Source organism: Lepisosteus oculatus, chromosome 11 (genome assembly GCF_040954835.1).
Source record: "Lepisosteus oculatus isolate fLepOcu1 chromosome 11, fLepOcu1.hap2, whole genome shotgun sequence".
In the NCBI taxonomy this organism is placed as follows: domain Eukaryota; kingdom Metazoa; phylum Chordata; class Actinopteri; order Semionotiformes; family Lepisosteidae; genus Lepisosteus; species Lepisosteus oculatus.
Genome location: NC_090706.1, coordinates 38376007 through 38397158, shown reverse-complemented (window position 1 = coordinate 38397158; position 21152 = coordinate 38376007). Strand labels below are relative to the sequence as shown.

Here is a 21152-nt window from a genome sequence, read left to right as displayed (position 1 = left end):
ATTTGAAGTATTTCCTAGTTTTGTGACTTAACACAATCCATTTTCATCCATTTAGAGATTTTCAGTATATCATTTTAAGGTTAGCTAACACTCACCACATTTTAATAAATGTTGACTTGGTGACTGAATATAAATGGAATATTCTGTGTTGCCTTCCTCATTTTAAAAACACATGTAAAATGACAATTTGATATTTGCACTCTGGCGTTATAAAGTCATCAGCTAGAACACAAAATAAAAGACTGATCAGTGATTTAAATGTCAAAACTGTGATGTTTCTGAGCCCTTTGAAGATCAGCAGGGAGGACTGTCAAGGCACTGAAGCAGAACTGTGCTATCCTTATCCCAGTGAGCTGGCAACTCTACAGAATTTCTAGGTTTCTTTAAATAACCAACTTCTGAAGAGCCACGAGCACTTGTTAAAAAGGTCCAGATAAGCCAATAATGAGCTACTTCAGGTCAGTAAGAGTGGAGTTACAAAAAAAACCTGCATTCTTCAAGAGCAGGACTGGAGGCCCTTGTGCTAAGCACAAGTCTCCGTGTTATCTTCACACCTCCAAGTCCCAGGGCAGGCTTTTCGACTGATGATTTTTTTTTAATGACGTATATCACAGCTGCACAACCAGAGCATACGAATTATGTACATAAACATTAACTGTTTCAAAGTACTTTCGATTTCAGAACAACAAAAGCAATAGCACCACATAAGGGGAAATGGAAACGGGCAAGAAACACAACGCAATATGAAAAGCAAATGCGGATGGCTGGCATCAGTTCCAGCTGTAACATTCAAAGACAGCTCCAGAATGTCATCTCAAAAGGCATCTTTGAGCTTCTGCCCATTATCAAAAAGTAAAAACATTTTTTCTGGAAAGCAATTCTATGGTCATTTTAGAAAAAGAGGCAGGTGGCCATGTACTGTACCTGACCACTGGTGTCTTAGCAGGATGCTTTTAGAACACAAAAGCACAAACGTATAGCTCTAGAAGCATTCTGCCAGCAGATACATTAGATCAATCTAATTACAGCTCCTTGATTATTTTCACTTACCAGTCTGAATATCTTTCCGAAGAATCAAAACACAGCCGGTTTAGTAGTTGATCTGACTGTGCCTGGAGGACTTTAGCTATACTCCCACTTTTCAGGCCTTATGCGAATATTTAGATGATACAAGAAACACAGTCCTATGTGTACAGAGAAAATTTCATTTAAAACCGAAAATAGACTGCTTTAGAGTTCCAAGGGTGAAGGAATATTCCTGTGACGGAGTTACACCCCTTTAAAACACTCAGTCATTTCCGAGATCTTAAACGACAGTAGGAAACAGTCAAGGATCCCATTTCATCTGTCCGAGTAAGCAGCCAGTACATTAAAGACAGAGTTATATTAAGACTTATAAATTAAACTTGCACTATGCTCTCTGATAACCACAACCATTTGTGGTAAAATGATTACCCAAAAGCTCAGTTTGAAATGAGAAGTTCATTCTTGCAGCATGAGTGGGTTACCTTGTACACTAATTCAAAATTATGATTATTCTCCATTTTCATTCCCCCCCCACACACAGCCCAGGCACATAAAACACAGTTTTCCAGAATAATAAATATTAAAACATCTTACAATGGAAATCACGCAGCTAAAAGAGGACATCTTATCTTTTTAACCAATTTCAAATTGTTGATATGGTTGAGAATGAATACGGTTGAGCACTGGAGTCAATTAATCATCGTGTATAGTGGATAAGAACAACAAAAAGAGAGCAATTCAAGAAGAGCTAGAAATAAATCTAAGAATATTATAAAATCAAAGACAACCTGACCTTGAAGCGGTTTATTGAAGCATACAATATCTTTTTCCCCAATTTTTAGGCTAATTAGCTAAGCGAACCTTGTGCAGCCAGTCTTAGCTTTGGCCACAACCTCCTTGGCAAACAAGAGCTTTAGACAGTGCTTGAAATACAGCTGCCTCCGGTGCTCGTAGGCTTCGAAATGGAAAAGTTAGCAGCCTGGAGAATGGCACAGCTAGGAGCTTTCCCGGGTGAGGAATGAAAAGGAAATCCGGTTGGCAGCCCACTAGCTGCTGGGCATGGCGTTGTTCAGCTTCAGAGACCCCTTGGAGATGTCCGTCTGCATGGTGGACATGCCGATGTTCTCGTAGTCCTCCTGCGTGGCGGCGCACCTGCAGTGGCGCACCATGAGGTTGAGGTCCTTCTGGAAGTTCTTGTTGAGGAACCCGTAGAAGACGGGGTTGATGCAGGTGGAGATCATGGCCAGGAGGTGGCAGAGGGTGAAGACCAGGTTGTGGTGGCAGTTGGGCAGGGCCTCGTGGTTCCAGTCGAAGATGATGTTGAAGATGTTGAGGGGCAGCCAGCAGATGGCGAAGGCCACCACGATGGACACCAGCATGGCGTTGATGCGCTTGCTCTCGCTCAGCCGCGTCTCGTTCTCCCGCAGCCGGTCCACCAGGCCGCTGCGGCGGCGCAGGCACACGAAGATCTTCAGGTAGCACACGAAGATGAAGCCCAGCGGGGCGAAGTACTGCACGGCCAGCAGGCAGGTGGTAAAGGCCAGCCGGTCCCTCTCGGAGGGCCAGGTGTCTTTGCAGGTGTACTTGTCCTTGTAGAAACTGGAGTGCAGGGTGATGTCTCGGAAAGGCTCGTCCGTGAGGTGGTAGAAGATGAGGAAAGGGACGGAGAGGGTGGCTGAAGCCATCCAGATGAAAGCGATGCCCCAGTAGGCGTGGGAGATATTGGGCTTCCAGCCCCTGGGGTTGACGATCAACTGGTACCGCTCAATGGCAATCAGGACCAGGGAGAAGCTGGAGACGGAGACCGACACGCACTGCACAAAGGAGCTGACTTTGCACATGGTCTCCCCGAACACCCAGTGGTCCATTAGCGTGTAGACCACCGTGAAAGGGACACACATGACGCAGATGAGCACGTCGGACACGGACAGGTTTGCGATCAGGATGTTGGTGACGTTGTGCGTTTCCTTCTGCCGCTTGACGATCGCGATCAGGCAGAGGTTGCCGAAGAGGCCCACGATGGTCACCACGCCGTAGCCGCCCACGAGAAGCAGGAGCATGTAGAGTGAAGGGTGGCAGTCGTAATCGGAGAAGCGGGGCTTCCAGCTGCCGCTGCCGTTGCCCAGGCTGGCTGCGGTTCTGTTGGACAGGCTCCCGTTGGTGCCGGGCAAGGGGTCGGCCATCGCTAAACAGGCAATCACATCATCTCCTGCACCGAGGGGCTGCCGGGTCCTAGCAGCTGATGATGCCCCATAATCCCCAGGGCAACAGGGCTGGCTTCTGTGATTCTTGAGCCGATAGCGGAGGGGTCACTTCCAGTCTCCCGCTCGTCTCTGATGAGATGACATCACTCGGGCCTTCTCCTTTCACGCTACAGCTCCAGCTTCTTCAGCCAAACAGTACCTGTTGGCGCAACAGCGGAAGGTGAATATCGAGGTGCAAGTAAATTACGTAAGAAGGAGATCAAGAAGGGGTGAAATGGAAATGGAACGGTGTGTATGGTATTCTTTTATTCGAAACCTACGGAGTTGATCTTTTTTAGGACTACAGATGCTACACGGATGATAACGGGGGTAAGATGGCTATTTTCAGTCGGGTGCAATAATGAGATTTCGTTTCTCAACCTTTTTTTAAGTGTCATTGGCGGAATGTCACTGGGGAAAGCCGAAACTCTTGGCTAATGCTGCTTTTCAGTCTTTCTAGGTTTGGGATTGTTTGTTTTCAGGAATGCATGATCCTATTCCAAAAGTAAAAGAGAAAACTGCTATAACAATTTAAATGGGACTTTTTTTTTCCTTCAGAAAGAACACTAATTAGTACCTCTGAGAAAATTATGTGCAGAGTGTAAAGGTCAGGGGAATTAAAGACTGTTTCAAAAACCTCTTGCTGAGGTTATGTAAAGAGTAGGAATTTAAATTGCAGTGAAAGAGATAGCTAGGGGAGAAATGAAGCTACGATTTTTTTTCTTGTAATACTTTAAGTCCAATTAATTTTGCACTGCACAGGGGGCTCACTGTAACGTAGTAGCTTTTTAAACCACTAGAGGACAATGTAAGCACTATGCATGGGTAGCCTTTACTTTAACCAGGTGGAGAATCTCAGAAGGGGTCTCTCAGTTTGACCATCTGATATGACAGGAGTCAACACAGAAGCGATTGCTGGTGATCCAGTGCTCACCCATCGTCGAGGAAAACTACTGAAGCTATTGGTTATAATATGTTTTACAGGTTGGGCTCTTAATCCTAAATTAGTAGATTAAGTTAGTTATCACAAGGTAGTAGATAAATTACTACCTGATGGTTTTCTTTTCCGAAGAACACTTGTCCTCTCTGGTGTTTTTTTTTAATGATCAACTAAAGCACAGTAAATACACAGAAATTACACTTCATCCTTGGAAGAACTTGCATTTTTCCTAAGGCAGGACTAGATTACTTTCATAGGACACCTCCTCTTTTGATTAAACTTGAACGTCTAAGCACGCTTGTTCCCAAGTTAAAATCCGTTTTTTAAAGTTTGTTTTCCAAGCAACGGTAAATTACTGAACAAGAGAACATTCCAGGAGGCAAGCGGTCACACATGCAGTAGACAAACTGATACCTGGCAAATTTCAAGAAAGAACAAGTCAGTTCATCTTAGTTATGAATGAAATGTCCTGTAACATTTCCAATGATATATTTACACCTTTTAAGTATTTATTTCAAATTGATTTGTCACAGGTTTGTATTGCTCTTTTTGACAGAATGTGGCAGGAATCTGATGTTTTATGCATACGATTACTACAGGATTTAGTGGAATGAAAAGCCTTGTGTGCCAAGATCATTTATTACACAGTAATGATCATCTCTTAATACTTTGAAATAATGCTCATTTACCATCAGTTCACAATTATTGCTGTTCATGTATAATTAATCTTAATTTCTGCAGCACCTCCAAGTTCTCACAGTATTCAATGGAGTTTGAATAAATCTTGTGGTAAAATAAATTGGGTCTTAAATAAATAAACAAGTTATGGTTTTGGCCCTGTACATGCAGCAGATTACAGTGTAACTATATGAATTATATGGAAATAAATATCGAAGGTTGCTGTTGGAGGAACAGTATCAGCCCTCTAAGGCTGATCTGTCTCAGGGATTCAGCGCAGGTTAAGTCGATAATGAAATCTAGTAATATTAATATCTTGTAATATTGATTAGTAGTCAGAATATGGGAGAGCGTGCATTCTTAAGACGAATAAGCAATAAAAATGAAATGGTTATAAATCAGTCAAATTCTTCAATAAATCAAAACAAATAGGTCCCTTCGCTATTGCTGTTGGTGCTTGTACTACTGTTGTCAATCCAAATATTTATTTAATACTTTTGAGCAAGTCCGAGATGGGTTGGGGGGGAACTGCATTCAGAAGAACCAGTATATTTTAGGTCACTAAAGAGAAATTATTTGTACTGTGCAATAGTTTTTACAGCAGCAAAACGAATACATTAAGGGGCAAAAGGGATAAAGGAATACCTTTAAAACAACCATTATTAAAAACCTAAGCATTACCAAAGTACTACGATACAGAAATGCGATGAAATGCCTGTAATGTAACACACTATCTCATTCGATATGTGCAAGCTATAGTAACTGCGAACCTGAGCCTTTTCCTCATCTCTGTCATATTCCTTCATTCAGAGCCTTGTACTAAACATAGCAAATCTAAAGGTAATGCACGCACAGGTAGTGGAACAGTTAAAGGGGCGCGCAGGCACACGCAGCTTTCAGGGTAGACGTGCATGTGGAGGGTACACACGCCAGATGTCACTTAAGAGAGCTAAGTTCCGAAGCAAACCCAGTGGTTCTCCCTCCTTCCCTGTTCACACGTGTGTGTCATTAGGTGAGGAGGGGAAAAAAGCCAAGCAGAGAGTCACTTACCACTCGTGCGGGTCAGACTTCCAGAGACAGGCAGAAAAAAAGCGAACTTCACAGTTTGAAATGCAATTTAAAAAAAAATAACTACTTGGCTACCTAAAAACTACTGCTGAAATATTCACCAGGTATCAGACTCTGTAGTACCCATGCAAAATGACAGGCAGCCACCTACACTGCAAACCAGAAGAGGGAACAGAGTCGGTTCACGCCGGGTTTTGCAGCGGAGCTGAGGAGCCTTGACAGGGCCGGAGGTACAGAGCCGGGCTACGGAGAACCATTCTTAACCAGCTGCAGCATCAGCCGCACAAAGCCCGAGAAAACAGCTGGCAGGCGGGGCTTGCCGTGTGCTTGCACCAATCAGGAAAGAGAAGAGTCTGGAGGAGGCGTGGTTGGGGTGGAGAAGAGGGGCCAGGAGGGGCGCAGAGGTGGCCGGAGAGATCCTGTTCTATAAGGAGTTCGCCGAAGCTTGCCGGCCACACCCGTGCCAGCAGCCGTCCTGAGGCCTCGGCACCCCAATGGATGGCTCGCATGAACTCGCGTTACCTGCGTCTGTGCGATATTAGGGTTTTACATCCTGTTGTTTTGTTGGGTGACATCTAAATGGAGCTGCAATGTGCAGTCAGGTAGTAAGACTAACGAGTGAGTCCGAATCAAGAGAATGCGTGTAATTCTTAAAACACCCTTCCATCATTTGCAAGGCAGAAAAACATATTTACAAGTGGTCCCTTGTGTCCTCCAGGAAGTGAATCTGAGACTCCTTTTCTTTTATTATAGGGGGCACTTTAATTAATTATATGCCTATGGGACACGATACAACCAGTTTGCATGACAACCTAAGAATGAGTTTCATAACATGCATTGAACAAGTTTAATTTTTTTGTATACAGTCCAAACTACAGTTTATTATAACTCAGCAAAAAAGTATGCCATCACTCCCAGTGGGTATATAAACAGGTGTTTAATATTCTAAAACAAACTTCTTACTTTTCTACTTAATTCTTTGTGACCGGTTCCCAAACCAAGATTTCCTATAAAACATACTTAATTTTCAAGTGCATATCTTTTATGATCCTGGTATGATTTTTCTGACTTGATATGATTCTGCAATGTTTATAGAGATAGAATAAGGGTGGTCTATGTTTCTGTCAAAGATGAACTTTTACAATTAAAATAAAAAACTGAAAGCACAAAAGTAACAATTATTTGTTATTATTATTATTATTATTATTATTATTAATAATAATAATTGCTTACACTTATATAGCGCTATTCTGGACAGCCCACTCAAAGCGCTTTACAGGTAATGGGGATCCCCTCCACCACCACCAATGTGCAGCATCCACCTGGAAATTGAATTTTAAGGGAGTACCACAGTTCCAGCGGATTTGGGCAGCAGAATTGTTTTCTTAGTCAAGTTACTGACATGTGACAAAAATGTAAGATTTTAATTCTACCTTACAGAGTTCACTAAACAGCAGATAAAGACTTTGTCCCTCTCCAAATTACAAAGTATACCCCATTATGATCTCCTCTCTCTCCATTAAAAATATTGAATTTTGGACAAGCCATTTCAAATGGTGATGCTAGAGGCCCCTCTGTTCTCAGTACATTTTGCCTCTTTTTTTCCCCCTGTGAACCACACAGAAGACACACAGAGAACGACGTGTCCCGGAGCTGAGTAATTCCTTTCTTTGATCTCTCAGGGGCTGTCTCATTTCTGCTTCATTAGGGCAGAGATCTGTCACTCAGATCCAATACTGCCGTGTGTGTTTCTTGTCTTTATGACTGGTATTACACTCCTAGTCCTTCCCACTTTTACAAATACAATTCAAAAATCTTGTTAGCAAATTTTCTGTTTGCAGTGTCCAATTTTTATAAGCCGATACAGTTCACCACACATGCTATGAACACAAACAGTATTCGGCAGGCAGAGGAGTGACTTTGTTTCTGTTTAAAACACTATTATATGTGCATGTGTATAAATGTGCTGTTTGGCTCATAAAACCTATTCCATCCCTCTCTCCACCAAGATATTGTCGTAGACAAATCATGTTGTCATGGTCTTCATCCCTCCTCTAGGTGGCACCCCTACCTCCTTCGGTACTGATTCCAGTTTCTTTATCCCCAGCTGTGTCTTGTCTCTTTCGTGCTATGTAAGCTGGGCGTCTCTGTAATCCCGGGCTCAGCACTGGAAGACGGACGACCGAAGGCCCGCCTACCACCAGGCCGGGAGGCAGCCTGAGGGCGTAGGCCTTCACCCCGGCGTCCTGACCTCTGACCCCTGGGCTCGGAGCGCCTGGTCCCGTTAAGGTTTGATTTTTCGTGTTCCTGGTCTAGGCTCCGGTCCCGAAGATATTGCCCCTGTCTATGTCTTGGATGGATCTCCCGGTTCTCGGATCACGGACTGTGCCCAGATAATCCCTTTTTGGACCTGCTTGGACCTGCTTGGATCACTGTTTCTGCCCACTGTGCGTCTCCCCTGATGTCCTCCAGATTATAGTGCTGCACGTAGGGTCTTCAGTACAACACACCCCACGGGAGTCTGACCCGGCTCTGTTTGTACTTCACAGCACCTGCTCTTTCCTGCCACACTAAGAAGCATTTTCTTGATTGAATTTTAAATGATCACCTAATGTAAAATACAGAAAAAAACAGGCGTGCAGTTTTTGGAGTGTATAATCAAAGCGAAGTTAATTGCGGCAAGAGTTCAGCAAAAGACAGTGGTGGAACAGGAACTGAATTTTTGTTGCAATATCCGAGTTGAATTGAATCTGACCTCTATTGTAGATTACATAACTTGCAAACGAAAGTTATGTTTTTTTTACATAAAGATTTAAAAATGTGAATTTTTAATAGCAACATAAGTTAAGATCTTTTCAAGGAATAAATATTTCACACGTTTGTATAATAATAATGTATTATTACAGTCTTGGCCCTTTTATATATCTAGATACAAACAACAAAATGTCTTAAATCAGGTTTCTGAAATCAACATGTAAATGGTTTCCCTGGCATAATTACGACATTTAGTGTTTTGGCCCACATTGTAACAATGCAGCCTCTCATAATCCTCTGGAATGGGTCTTATTTTTGTAATGAAATTATAAAGAAAGTAGCAAAAATGTCATCTTTTTCGCCATATACAAGAACATAAAGGACATCGCGCCGTTATTCATACACTTAAAACAACGTCTACCGACAGAAGAAATGTTACTGGTCAGTAGCTACACCCTGTGGTAACAAAGTGTATTGCACCACAATGAATGGAAACTCCCTTTCTGTAACAGCTGGTACGCTAGTTCAGTTCAGTTTATTTGTCATATGCACAGGTGCCATGAAATTATTTGCATGTTACTCAGATACAGAGTCATTAAAGAAACACCAAAACATAAACACAAAACAGCAGCGGCAACAGCAACAACAGAGTCAAACAACATACAACTTAAATACAAGTCAGCACAAGCGAAAAACAGAAAAACAAACGTCAGTGTGAGTCAGGGGTAGGGTTAGAGCGAAGATTTTTGTCCTGTTTTTGCTTGTCGGTGGCTTGTTGACTGATTCTAAATCCTCGTCAAACCATGAACATAACTGGGCAATATGTCCCCCTGTTTTACTGCACCTACAGATACCTGTTTTTTGGCCAGTTCTGTTAATAGTAACTGTAGCTGCGTGTATTCCTTTAATATAACGGGATGCTAATTCTCTCATAATCCCACATATATTTTGAGCAGTCGGTTATACAATATAAGGTTGCTGATAATTTCCTTGTCGGAGATGAAGTACTGAAAAAAAAAACAAGGTCACTGCTGTTATTTCCTGTGGACTTCAAGATTGACAAAACAAGAATCAGTGTTTCAGTAGATTAAAATGTTTCTGATTTATCTCATTCTCACAATATATGTAGAACAAACATAACAAGGACGCCGGTGTTACTTTATGTAAACTGGATAACAGAAACAAAACAAGCAACAGATGGCTTCAGTATCTGTCTGCTGATAAAAAGCACCTGTTTTCGCCCGACAATCGACACTCGCACTACATTGAGGGTATTCTGAAATGATCCCTATTCCTAAAAAACAACGTCAATTAACAGATGTGCTCATTAAAGTACTTGTAATAATATATTATTATTGAATATTATTTAGAGCTACAGAATTAAATAAATCACCATACGCTTCGTTAATGCGTTTTTACATATGGAGTAAAATGTTAATCCTCTTTTTTAAACGTACTGTCCTGTATATGTTTGGTCTCGGTTTTTTCCTCTCAAAACTAGAAGAAAATGTTCTCATTTTAACCATCAATGACCTTTTTTTAGGATTCCAGAACAATTTTGCAATTGTTGTCGGATAAGGGCGTCTGCTAAACATAACAAATTATAATAATAAGGTCAGGAACCCGCAATGACACAACCCCCCCTCCTCCCTTGCTCAATATAGTTTTGTTTCTGAAACATCTTAGGCCACGCAGGTGAGTGGGCAGCTGTGATTGTGCAGTATCCACCCAGGTAGAGGTCTGGGGTGTCGTCAGCTCTGTAAGATCCTCAGTTATCATCAGGGGTGATCGGAGTTGCCAATGTTGATTCAATACGGCATCCACACGTTATTTGAAATGCCGTGTCTTGTTTTGAAAGCCCCACAGTGGCGGCTGGCGAAGTTTTCCTTTTCAAAAGCGCGAAGAGAAATACCCCAAGCGTCTCTCCCGCACCCTGACTGCACTCCCCGGCGTGCGCGTCTCCGATACAGATAGCGCGCCGCTCTGGTCTTTCAGGATGTGTAGGTATTTTGACGCAGTTTCTGCCGTGTACAGGAGAAAAAAAAAAACTCGATGCATGCCTTTAAGTCTTTTAACTCTTTATTCGACTCACGTATTCCGTATCATTGCAAGCATGTTGCCAATAACATTTGGGCAGACCCTAGTTGTCGTCACCGGACACCACGGCAGCTGGTGCAGACATCCACTCGACTCGACACCCTGTTGTAACTCATAAGGTAAATGGTGACGTCAACAAAAACAAGGTCAATAACAGTATAGGGGTGACATTTATCTCAATGTAGCGGATCTCAATCTTTCTGGGACCCGAGTTGAAAACTGCCGTGCTACTGTACGTTGTTGAACGCTTGTGATCCGGTGATGACGTCTGAAGCGTTCTCGCAATGTGGAGAAACACGCTTTTCAGGGGCAGGTTTGTAGTCATTCCACTTCCTTTAGAGAAAAGATACGAAGACTTATTCTCCCCGGTCTGTCTTTTAGTGTCGTCTAAGTGAGTGACACGAACCCCTGACACGAAATGTTGTATATTCGCATGAAGCGAAGAATGACACGGAGGCGGGTGTGTAACAGTGAACGATGTATTAAAGAGAAGCTAGTTTGTACAGCACATTACATCGCCGATGTGACACCTTTCTCACGCTACCTTCCTCCAGCTGGCCCCCACTTCGCTCCAGGTTTCTCAATATCTTTCTGGCGCCAACACCATAACATCCGGATGACTCCTATAGCCTTGGAAACTGGGCAGAGCCACCTGATGGACTATTACATGTAATTACAACATTTATACAACATTTATTACAAGATTTATACATCTTACGTCACTTTACTACAGAAACCTCGTCGCCATCCGACGTGCGGCGGTACGCAAAGAGCTGGAGCCGCAGAGCTCGTATAGTTCAATATCTTACATGGTTTTTTATGTATTCGCCGCCACATCAACATGAATATTTTTCCGTCTTACACGAGAGTATCACAAAAGAGCCACCGTGCCTTTCATACATACTGTCACTGTACGTCTACAATACGATTCCTACAATGCCTGATGCAGTTGATTTGAATTTAGGCAGTCTTCGCTGACAAGTTGATGTGCGTCACTCTTTCACCTGCCGTTACTGTGTATGATGTGTCTCATCATGCTCTGCATACCTGCATGCCTAAACCTTACTTTTTCCACGAGTATGAGGGGTTTTCCTACAGGTGTGGCCTGGATATACTGGGCAAGTGAGCAAAGTGACTAAATCAGGGCAGCCATTGTCTTAATTTGTGTTTAAAGCATAAAACACAGTGCTTACCAGATGATCCTGCCAAACAACTGGCACACATCTGAATGGCCTTAACAGTCCCTGGCATGTGTGTCTCAGGCAAATATAACTTTGCCCTTCGACGCTATGTTAATCAAACAGCTTATAATATCCAGTAAGGAACTGAAGTGATGAAAGATGTTTTGGCAATTATGAGTAAATCCTTCAGATGAAAGGATAAAATGAAAGAGGTTTGTATTAATAACATCACACAATAATACGTGTCTGTTTTTATTGCTTAATCCAGAGACAGTTTAGTAGTTTCACTAACCCTGGGGGTGGGCTTGCAATATTAAATTTCACTGGCTGGTAACAAAATGATCTCTTAGGGATTCCTAATCGTGATCCTGGGACTCATACACCTGCCTGTTTTTGTTCCACCTGAGTACTCAGTTATTTAATTTAACCTTTTAGAGGTCCAATAATAGATTTAATTTGAATTCTCTGCTTATTGTCAGTTCCTAAACATGCAGGATGTTGCTTTTTAATTATTACATTTATTAAATAACTTAAAATATCTTTAATAAAGCACTGAGTAGAAAAAAACTTGCAAAAGGTATAAATAAGCAAGTTGTTGGTTAAGTTCAGGATTCAGTTCAGTTAACAGCTCAGCTCAGTCATAGTGCTCAATATTGAGACATTTCAGAAACATACACAGATTCTGGTTTCTTGATAAATGATTATATTAATTAAATGTATGACTGGAAAAATGTGTGATTAAAGAGTCTTAATGTCTAGTAGTCTCCTACATTGCTAAAAAATTGGTGTATCAAAAATACTGCAATTAAAGGGTCAATAATCCCCATTCTTTCCTACTGTGCTTTGTATGAGGAAACTCTGCAGCTGATAAAGACTGACGGTAAATGTAGAAACTTTCCAGTGCAGAGGTTAAAAAGCCTTGCTCTCTGAGTAAATCTGACTTGAGCATGTTTGAGACAATCACTATCAAAGCACGAAACCCCAGGGAGAGAAATGTAACACCAGCATTGTCCAAGATGTATTTTTGCTTATCTTGAGTGTTTATCAAAATATCTATTTGCAAGGAATACAAATGGAGAAGATGAGAAGTCTTTTGAACAATTAGAAAACATTTGCCATCTTTTAATAGGGAGCACCAGTAGAAAACACAACAGATGATCCAGTGTTTTGGATAAAGCACTGAAAAATAACAGTTTTTCCATTACGTGTGAAAGCCAAAGATGAAGGGCCAGATTCAATCAGCTTTTCTCCCAGAAAGACTCCCAGCAAATCAAAACAACAGCATTCAGTAATTGAGGGAGAGACACACCCTCTCAGATTCATATCTGGGCGTCATTTATCGTTGGCAGTGGATGAGATGCCAGTTGATGTTATGTGACACAGGGTCCTTGTGAAACAGCTGTGGGAGCCAGAAATCAGATAAACATTTTATTGCCTAAGTTCTTCCTGAAGGGCCTTTACATTCCCCTGCTTGAAACTCGTTTGTTCCAGTGGGAGGCTAACAAAATGCTTTGCTTGGTTTTGAATGAACTCATCCTGGTTAGTTCGCCTTTTATCAAATGTAAGATTCTCCCAGGGACTACACAGTTCTGAATGCTACTGGGGGCTGTCACAACACACTGCGGTTTGTTCTTGATGTAGGAAGCATACAGGGAGGTTGCAGTGTCTGGATATTTTTGAGAAAAGAGGCCACGAATTGGCTGATATGATGAGGGGTGTGCGTGTGCTCTTTCTAAACACAAACTCCCCTGTCATACCACAGCTTGCACAGTGAACAGGTCAAGGTTATCTGACAAAACATGCCCCCCCGATTAATGAATCATACCAGGGGAGAGTTGTGACGCACAGTTCATTTTTCAAAGCAGAATGGTTTACTCAAACATGCGTCTTTACATTCTTGAGCATGACCTAACGCTACAACACGACACTTCCTTAAAATGATTTAATATTAAGATTAATTAAGATGCTGGATTTTCATGTGTCATTTCTAATTTCACAAACTGCATTATTTTTGGTAAAGTATCAAAAGATAGGATGTGAAAATATATAAAATATGAAACAAAAAAATCTAAAAATACTCGAACTTTAGAAAGTGACAGCTCCTTTATAAACAATTTCCAATTAGAATTCTATCTAGTTCCTGTGGGGAATGAACTTCTATGGATCTTTGAAGTAACCCTGTTGGCACAATTCCGTGAATACCGTATATCAGGGCACACAGAGATACACACGCCAGGGCCGATTTCCCTAGACGCTCATAACTACCACTATGGCTTTGGACTGTGGGAGGAAAACAGAGCATGTGAACCTGGGGAAAACATGCAAACTCCACAGACACAGCACTCCTGGTCCAGAACTGGGCCCAGGGCCCCAGTGCTTCAAGTCAGCAGTGCTAAGTCATGTCCATAAACAGAATTCTGTTGAACTGTTGAATTCTGTTGAACTGTATCACAATTGCTAAACTACATAAAAGATCTAAACTTCATGGCTTTAGGTTTAAGGTGAAGGAACTATACTGGGAGACATCATCACCATATGCAGCTGTAAGTCTGGGTCATGAAGGTAAACTGCCTCCATAAGGAAGAACTCTCTTGTGTGAATTTGTATAAAGGAGAAATATCTATTCATCAGTATTTCTGTCTTTAAACAAAGCAATGTTTACTTTAAATTCAGTGTTTCGGTTTTCAGAATAAGGTGCATATAATTTGGTAGTGTTCTCACCCTCTTCTCTTTAAAATAGTTTGCCTCTCTATGTCAGGATTTATACAAGGGAAATAAAGTGAATACAACGTAACAAAAGAGATGATATATTTGCTCTGCTTATATTACCATGCTCTGCCTGCTGTGTTTTCTTGTGATATTCTGATCAGTCCTACTGTTTACCACTTACTTGTTCCGTTGATCATTAACTACGTTTAGATAAGAACACCCACTATACCTTATTTTATTTCTGTCCAGAGGTAAATTCCTATTTTTATGTTTAACGCCTGTACTGTTGCATTAATGTAGCATTTGCTGACCAAAACTGAATTCCATAAAAGCGCCGCACAAAAAAATCAAGTGCTCGCACACAGTAGGGAACGTTTCTTGCCTTCTTGCAAAATTTCAGAGCCCTTTCATGGACTCATTCCTCGAGCCTTAAAGGCCATATATACAGGCCAAACTATCACATGAGCTTCTGTTTGCGTCTGAAAACAATTGGAAATGCTGAATAGAAATCATGTGTGCATGTTAAGACATAATAGTACAAGACCAACAGTATAGAGCTGAATGAGATGGGGTTTTTTTTCTGCACACTGGGTGGGGAAAGGGGTGTGAAGATTAACGAGACCTACTTAAAATCATCTCTAATTCACCAATGACAGATTTGTTTGCACCACCCCCAGAAGAACTCCTGGTAATCGCAGCCTGCACTACCTGGTACCTAAACTAAGCGTGGTGTGTTTGAAAATGGATCAAAAGATTTGTAAACGTCTGTTGCAGGCTACGGCAGTTGCTCTTTTTTAAAGCGCTGGACTATTTAAAACAACTTAAAAATAAATTCTAACCAAGGGGAGACCACATGGCAACGTTGTTTTTTTTTTTACGTCACCGATTCTCACATCAATACAAACACTTCTGGAGTGCCTGACAGTTTGATTCCCTGCGATACAAGTGAACAGATCGACAGCTCGTACTTGTCTGGTTAACAACAGCAGTGTTTAGGGTTATTCTGAAAAACTCTGATACATGTTGGCCAAGAGACTGATTACATCTGTACTAGAACTTCCGCGTTGTAATGTTCCTTCATCAGCAGTGCGTTTACTTTACGAATTAAAAACACGGGTTTACTTTCAGGTTATCTGGGTAGCTACGACAGTGGTCGAGATTATCTTTGAGGTGTGGATACCAGCAGATCCTAAGGAGATACTGAATGAATCGAAACTGCTCTGGAAAGGCGCATTGCAACACACCGGAGAAAGAAAGGGAGGTCCACTTACGCACCCAGACGATCCCAATCTGTAGTCAACAGTTTGAACAGTGATAATTGAGGGGGTGGAGACCTGTGACGAAGCTGAATAAAACGACACACGGTTTAGAGTTGTAGAATATTTTAGCAGTCGAGAGGTCTGACTTTGACTCATTACTTCCACCATGCAGACGACTACTCGCCTTTTCGTGTTCCTTGCGGCTGCTTTCTGCTTGGCCGGTGAGTTGATATGTAAATGTGAGCCCATTGGAGCTAATCGCAAGGGTATTGACGGCTTTCCTGGTTCTGGGATCTCACAATCTTCTTTCTAATCCCGCTTCAGACCCAGCTATGGGCTATCTCGAAAGCGGTTATTTGCGTTTCTGATGGTTTGTATTTTAACGAGCCTCATGAACAGCGGGTAGGTGCCCCCTTTTTTTTCGCCGTCTGTCCGGGATCAGTAAACTTGTACGTCTGCTGGACCTTTGGAAACTGGTGCTTCAATTCTCTCAAATTAAGGAGAGCAGCAGCTGTTCTAGTGCCTATTGCTCAGGCTTAGCAGGCTAAATAAAAGCAGTTGTATCCAATTCAGTAGCCCCTAGCTGTTAATGTTGTTTGTACCAGAGTCTCTCAAAACTAATCGCTCTTGATCGTGGTTGCTTTGATTTACATTGTGTATTTGTATTTCCGAAATGCTGTAACACGGTAGTACAGTTACTTGGCGTGACAGCGCAATTACTGTTACGTTGTGCAATTGCAATACAAGTGTTGCTTGTACGCCTGTCTCGAATAACGCTTGCTCTGAGAGGTTTCTCAAATGTGACGTCCTGTTTTAATGTGAGCAGGGTCTTCAAAATGTCACGTAGTACTAGGGGAAGTATCTCGAATAGAAAAACGAATTAAAATGTTCCGGTACCGAGCGGTGGATCCTTGTAATGCTCGTGTTTTATTTTTGTTTTTTAATTTTGTAGGTCTGGCAAGAGGAGCCTCCATTCCCAGTGGAGGAACACCAGTAAGACTTTTTTTTCCCAACCCCCCGCTTGTTAAAATTCAGTGCGATAAATGAGTTCGGTGACCCACAACCTTCCTCTCCACAGCCCGATTGTGGCCAGTACATGATTCCTGCGTGCCCCCGCAACTTTGATCCGGTCTGTGGTACCAACGGAGTCGTGTATGGAAACGAGTGCATGCTCTGCGCGGACAACATGTGAGTACAGTATATCCGTGCCATCTGTTTAGTAAAAACTTTATTTTCGTCATCTGCACTCTGTACAAAGCGCTGGCACAGTGACACGCAGTTGCTTGCTCTTGTCTGTCGTATGAAACGTTTATGGGGACAGGTGAAGATTCAGCGCGGAATGGAAAGGTCCTGCACCTGAAGAAGGTTTCCACAGTCAAAACTTTCTTTACTTTACCTTTCAGTGCGGAATGAACCTCTTACCTGTCCCTTTTGCACTTATAGTTCTCTCCGGGAAAGGCTTGTTGACGGGTTTCCGGTTTGATTTCCAGTGTTGCTGTAATCCAGTCTAACCCTTTTATCGAAGTCTAGTCACTGGCCTGAAACACACAGGGTGCATCTCTATCCTGGTTCAAATCCTGTCACTATCCTGGTTCAAATTGGAGTTGAAGAAAATGGAGAGCTGTTTTTGCTGCTAATCTCGGCCTCCTAACCGCTTTGCTTTACTTGCACGTTGGATACAGTTGGGTATAAAATGGCTTCTTCACTTTTTTTAATTGAAGTGCTTGATGCAGTGTGAGCTCATCAGACTGCCTGGTCCAGCAGCCTTGAATACCACTGCTGCCGTGTGGTTTGGATAATTTGCGCCGACGTTCAGAGCTTAGCAGAGTTACATTCTTCTAACCTATAATCACTTCCAAGTCCAGTTTTTAATATGTGCGTCTTCCCAACCTGAGGTGCACCTTTTCCCTGCAATCACAAGAAGCCTGTCTTCCTCCTGCTCCATCATTCTGCTCACAAGAACAAGACTGTTTTTGCTTCAGCCGGAGAAGGATCTATAACTCTGTCAGCAGTCAAACCTGGGAAGGAGTATCCTGGGACAAGGCTGCAGTAGAGCTAGGAGACGGTTAAATTTAGCCTGGATTTAATCGCCTCATTTGTTGGGCTGGAAGTGAACGTAGGCGATGACTAAATTGATCTTTCATCAGCTGAAGCTGGCAAGAATACATTCCTGTGCAACGTCGGAGTGGTAGGATTGTGTTGCAATTCCAATCTTGTTTTGGGCAATGATTGTTGCCATTTTATCATGAACATGCTTGTTTTCACTTTGCCGAAACAATACGCATCGTATTAATGCTCACTTTGACGGCTGTAGTGCACATGGACTCGATTAATGAAGTCTTTTTCTTTTCCTAGGGAGAAGAACACAAACTTCTTAATCAGCAAAAGGGGAGAGTGCTGAGAGCCGTCTGCACTGCAAATATCCATCGTTTAAACCATGTATAGAAAACATTAATCTTTTATCTACTTTGCTAAATAAATGAGTTTTTGAAAGTTTTAATATACCATTTATCAAAGAAGTGAAGTTGTCTTGTGAGTTTTTAATGCTCGTCTCCCCACCCGAATAAGGACTTCACTGTGTGCAGGCTTTAGTAAAACAATTTAACCTCCTGGTACCTTCTGTCCTTGCCATACCTGGCATAGTTCCCCAAAGTTGTAAGAAGGAAATAAAATCCTTTAGACAAGTCTTAAACTATCACAGCTGAATGTACGGAATGTGCACGCTTCAGAACATGAAAGCTTACGTTCGGTGCCGCAGAGTTCACGTGTTTTTGGACACGTCTCTTAAAGAGGTGTCTAAGACTAGTATGGGCAGGCCTCCGTAGTGAATATCGACTGTCGGGTGGTCCAATTTCCTCTCGCTTTCCGATAGTCCTTCTGTCTGAGGTAGTTGGCATCTGCAAAATTGTACCTGTGTCTGTACCCTGCTTCTGTTGCAGAGGGCAGGGGGCTGTGACCCTTCCCAGGAATGAGCATTTTTCCTTTCCTGGATTGGAGTGTATGCCGTCTTGAATACAAGAGCAGGCTATGTACAGTGTTAAGAACTAAAGTAAAGTCTTGCAAGTACTCTAGACTGAAAGAAAGTCTTCTGGGAATTTTGAATCTGCTGTCATGCCCCGTGCAGAAACTTATGGAGCTTTTTTCCCCCCTATACTATAATTTCTAAAAAAACAGACGTGGTACAAGAAGCCCACAATGCAGCACGGACAACCGTGCACCTTTAACACCACTCTTTCACTGTGTTGAAAAGAGTAGAAGGGGATGGGCCCAGCTGGTGTGCCTGGACAAGTCCTGAATTCCCCCGCAGGCCCATTAGCTGTGATTTTTATTGTTTTTTTTTTAACATCTTTCACTTTTACAATCTTTCATTCCTGTGTGTTTTAAGAAACGCAACATCATACCAGAGCTGCAGAAAAAATAGTGTGACCTGTTTTTACTGATTATTGAGCAGGTAGCACTCGTGTCTTGTGTGCAGGGTTTAGTGAAACAATTTAACCTAACCCTAATGAAATGCTTTGAAAGACTGGTCATGAGGCACGTGAACACAATGGTACACAAGTGCTTAGGCCCCCTCCAGTTTCCATACCGGCGTAACGGGTCCACTGACAATGCTATTTCCCTGGCTCATTTGTATGATAAAGACACATGGCAGAGTGCTATTCATTGATTATAGCTCCACCTTCAACACTATAGTTCCATCCAGACTGGTCAGAAGCTTAATGATCAGCACCTCTCTCTGAAGCTGGATTTCGCATTTCCAGCTTTCCTGCTGTCTCCCATGCTGACTGTGAATATAGGTGCCCCTCAGGGCTGTGTGCTTAGCCCCCTGCGGTTCTCCTTATTTACCCATGATTGTGTGTCCAAGCAACTCCAACTTCATGCACAAATTTTCCGATGACATCATTGCCTGATTCACCAGTGATGATGAGATGGCCTACAGGGATGAGCTCAGGAACCTGGTGCCATGGCGCCCTGACAACAATCTCTCCCTCAACGTCAGCAAAACCAAAGAGCTGGTTGTGAATTTTAGAAAGCAGGGTGGGGACCACACCCCTATTCACATTAATGGGGTGGCTGTAGAGATGGCCAGAGGCCAAGTTCCACAGCCGAAACATTGTTTCCTTTCTTCTCTTTTCACTATGGAATGAACCTCTACTTGTTTTTGAAGTTGGATGTTGTTTAACTTGCTGCTGCTGCTGTTCTGTGTTCATGTTTTGGTGTTTCCATAATGACCTTGTATCGGGGCATACAGTACATGCAAATAAGCATTTTATTGCACTTGCGCATATGACAAATTGAAATGAACTATAATTTAACTTGTTGTAATAATTTTGAAGTAAATGCATATTCCTCTGTACACTTGGTTCTGTAGGCAAATCATTAAGCTCCAATGCAATGTTGCATGCCTGTTTCTAAAATGTGTACACTATGGGGGAATTGCTTTCTAAATCATGTCAAGTATTTTATATGAATGTCACTTTCGCCACTAAAACGGCACTAGAATTGCAGTTTATAGCCTCTAAAACAAATTGGTGTAAAATGCTTGCTTATGTCCACTGAAGTGATTCTGCAGCTGTAGGAGTATAAAATAACTTTGTTGATCCAGAAGGAGATGTGAACAGCATAAAAAACAAGGTTAGTGTTCTGATTTAGATGTATTGAAAGTGTGGTCCTTTTTAGGAAATAGGACCGCTTTAAAGTCTTGGTCTGCCTAGATGTTTGCCCATCCAGGAATGTTAAAAAAACCCTTTGCCAGGACATAATTAATCTAATACAGTCTGGCTGCAACTGGTCCTCTAGAGATGATAGTAGCCTTCAGAGAAGAAAAACAGAACACGGCCGTTTTCCTTCTCCCCTGAAAGATAATTTGTTTTAACGGCCTTAAAAACATGTGGAAGACTGGTACTTCGATTTCAGAAAAGAAACGTGCTGCGGGCTGTGTGGATGAGGGGATAGTTCCAGATTGGACTCGGGTGCTTGGTGCTTCTGGGCATTCTGCTCCATTTCTCTTCATGGGAACCGTCAGCCTTCACATGCCTACTGCTAAACACAAGCCCCAAGCCCTTGCAGAGGAATATTAGCCCAAAGTGAAAAGTATGGCATGTAGGCAGGTTTTGGAATTCTGACAATTACCTCTGATGTCATAATCCTGTCCCTGCCTCTCCTCTGGCTGTTTTGGCCTCTGGATCAAAAATGC

The 21152-nt window shown here is 42.3% G+C and overlaps 2 protein-coding genes and 1 long non-coding RNA gene across 4 annotated transcripts; 1 reads left to right on the top strand and 2 right to left on the bottom strand.

The window, feature by feature from the left end:
- Positions 1–1815: 1815 nt before the first annotated feature.
- On the bottom strand, positions 1816–6478 carry LOC102682640 (neuropeptide Y receptor type 6-like). Of its 2 annotated transcripts, none has more exons than XM_015349643.2 (2): positions 5938–6478; positions 1816–3429 (listed from the first exon to the last, which is right to left on the bottom strand). In XM_015349643.2, the coding sequence occupies exon 2, from the start codon at positions 3207–3209 to the stop codon at positions 2073–2075; it is 1137 nt and encodes a 378-aa protein (XP_015205129.2). In that variant the 5' UTR covers positions 3210–3429; positions 5938–6478; the 3' UTR covers positions 1816–2072. The 2 variants fall into 2 exon arrangements, with proteins under 2 accessions (XP_015205129.2, XP_015205131.2); XM_015349645.2 differs by having other exon boundaries at positions 6107–6478.
- Positions 6479–10770: 4292 nt separating this feature from the next.
- On the bottom strand, positions 10771–12157 carry LOC138216023 (uncharacterized). Its single transcript, XR_001478667.2, has 2 exons — positions 11351–12157; positions 10771–11139 (listed from the first exon to the last, which is right to left on the bottom strand). It is a non-coding gene; the product is annotated as an uncharacterized lncRNA (long non-coding RNA).
- Positions 12158–16014: 3857 nt separating this feature from the next.
- Positions 16015–18474, top strand: LOC102682435 (trypsin inhibitor ClTI-1-like). Its single transcript, XM_015349639.2, has 4 exons — positions 16015–16176; positions 16908–16948; positions 17034–17143; positions 18311–18474. Exons 1-4 carry the CDS (start codon positions 16122–16124, stop codon positions 18354–18356), a joined length of 252 nt encoding a protein of 83 aa, XP_015205125.2. The 5' UTR covers positions 16015–16121; the 3' UTR covers positions 18357–18474.
- Positions 18475–21152: the final 2678 nt, after the last annotated feature.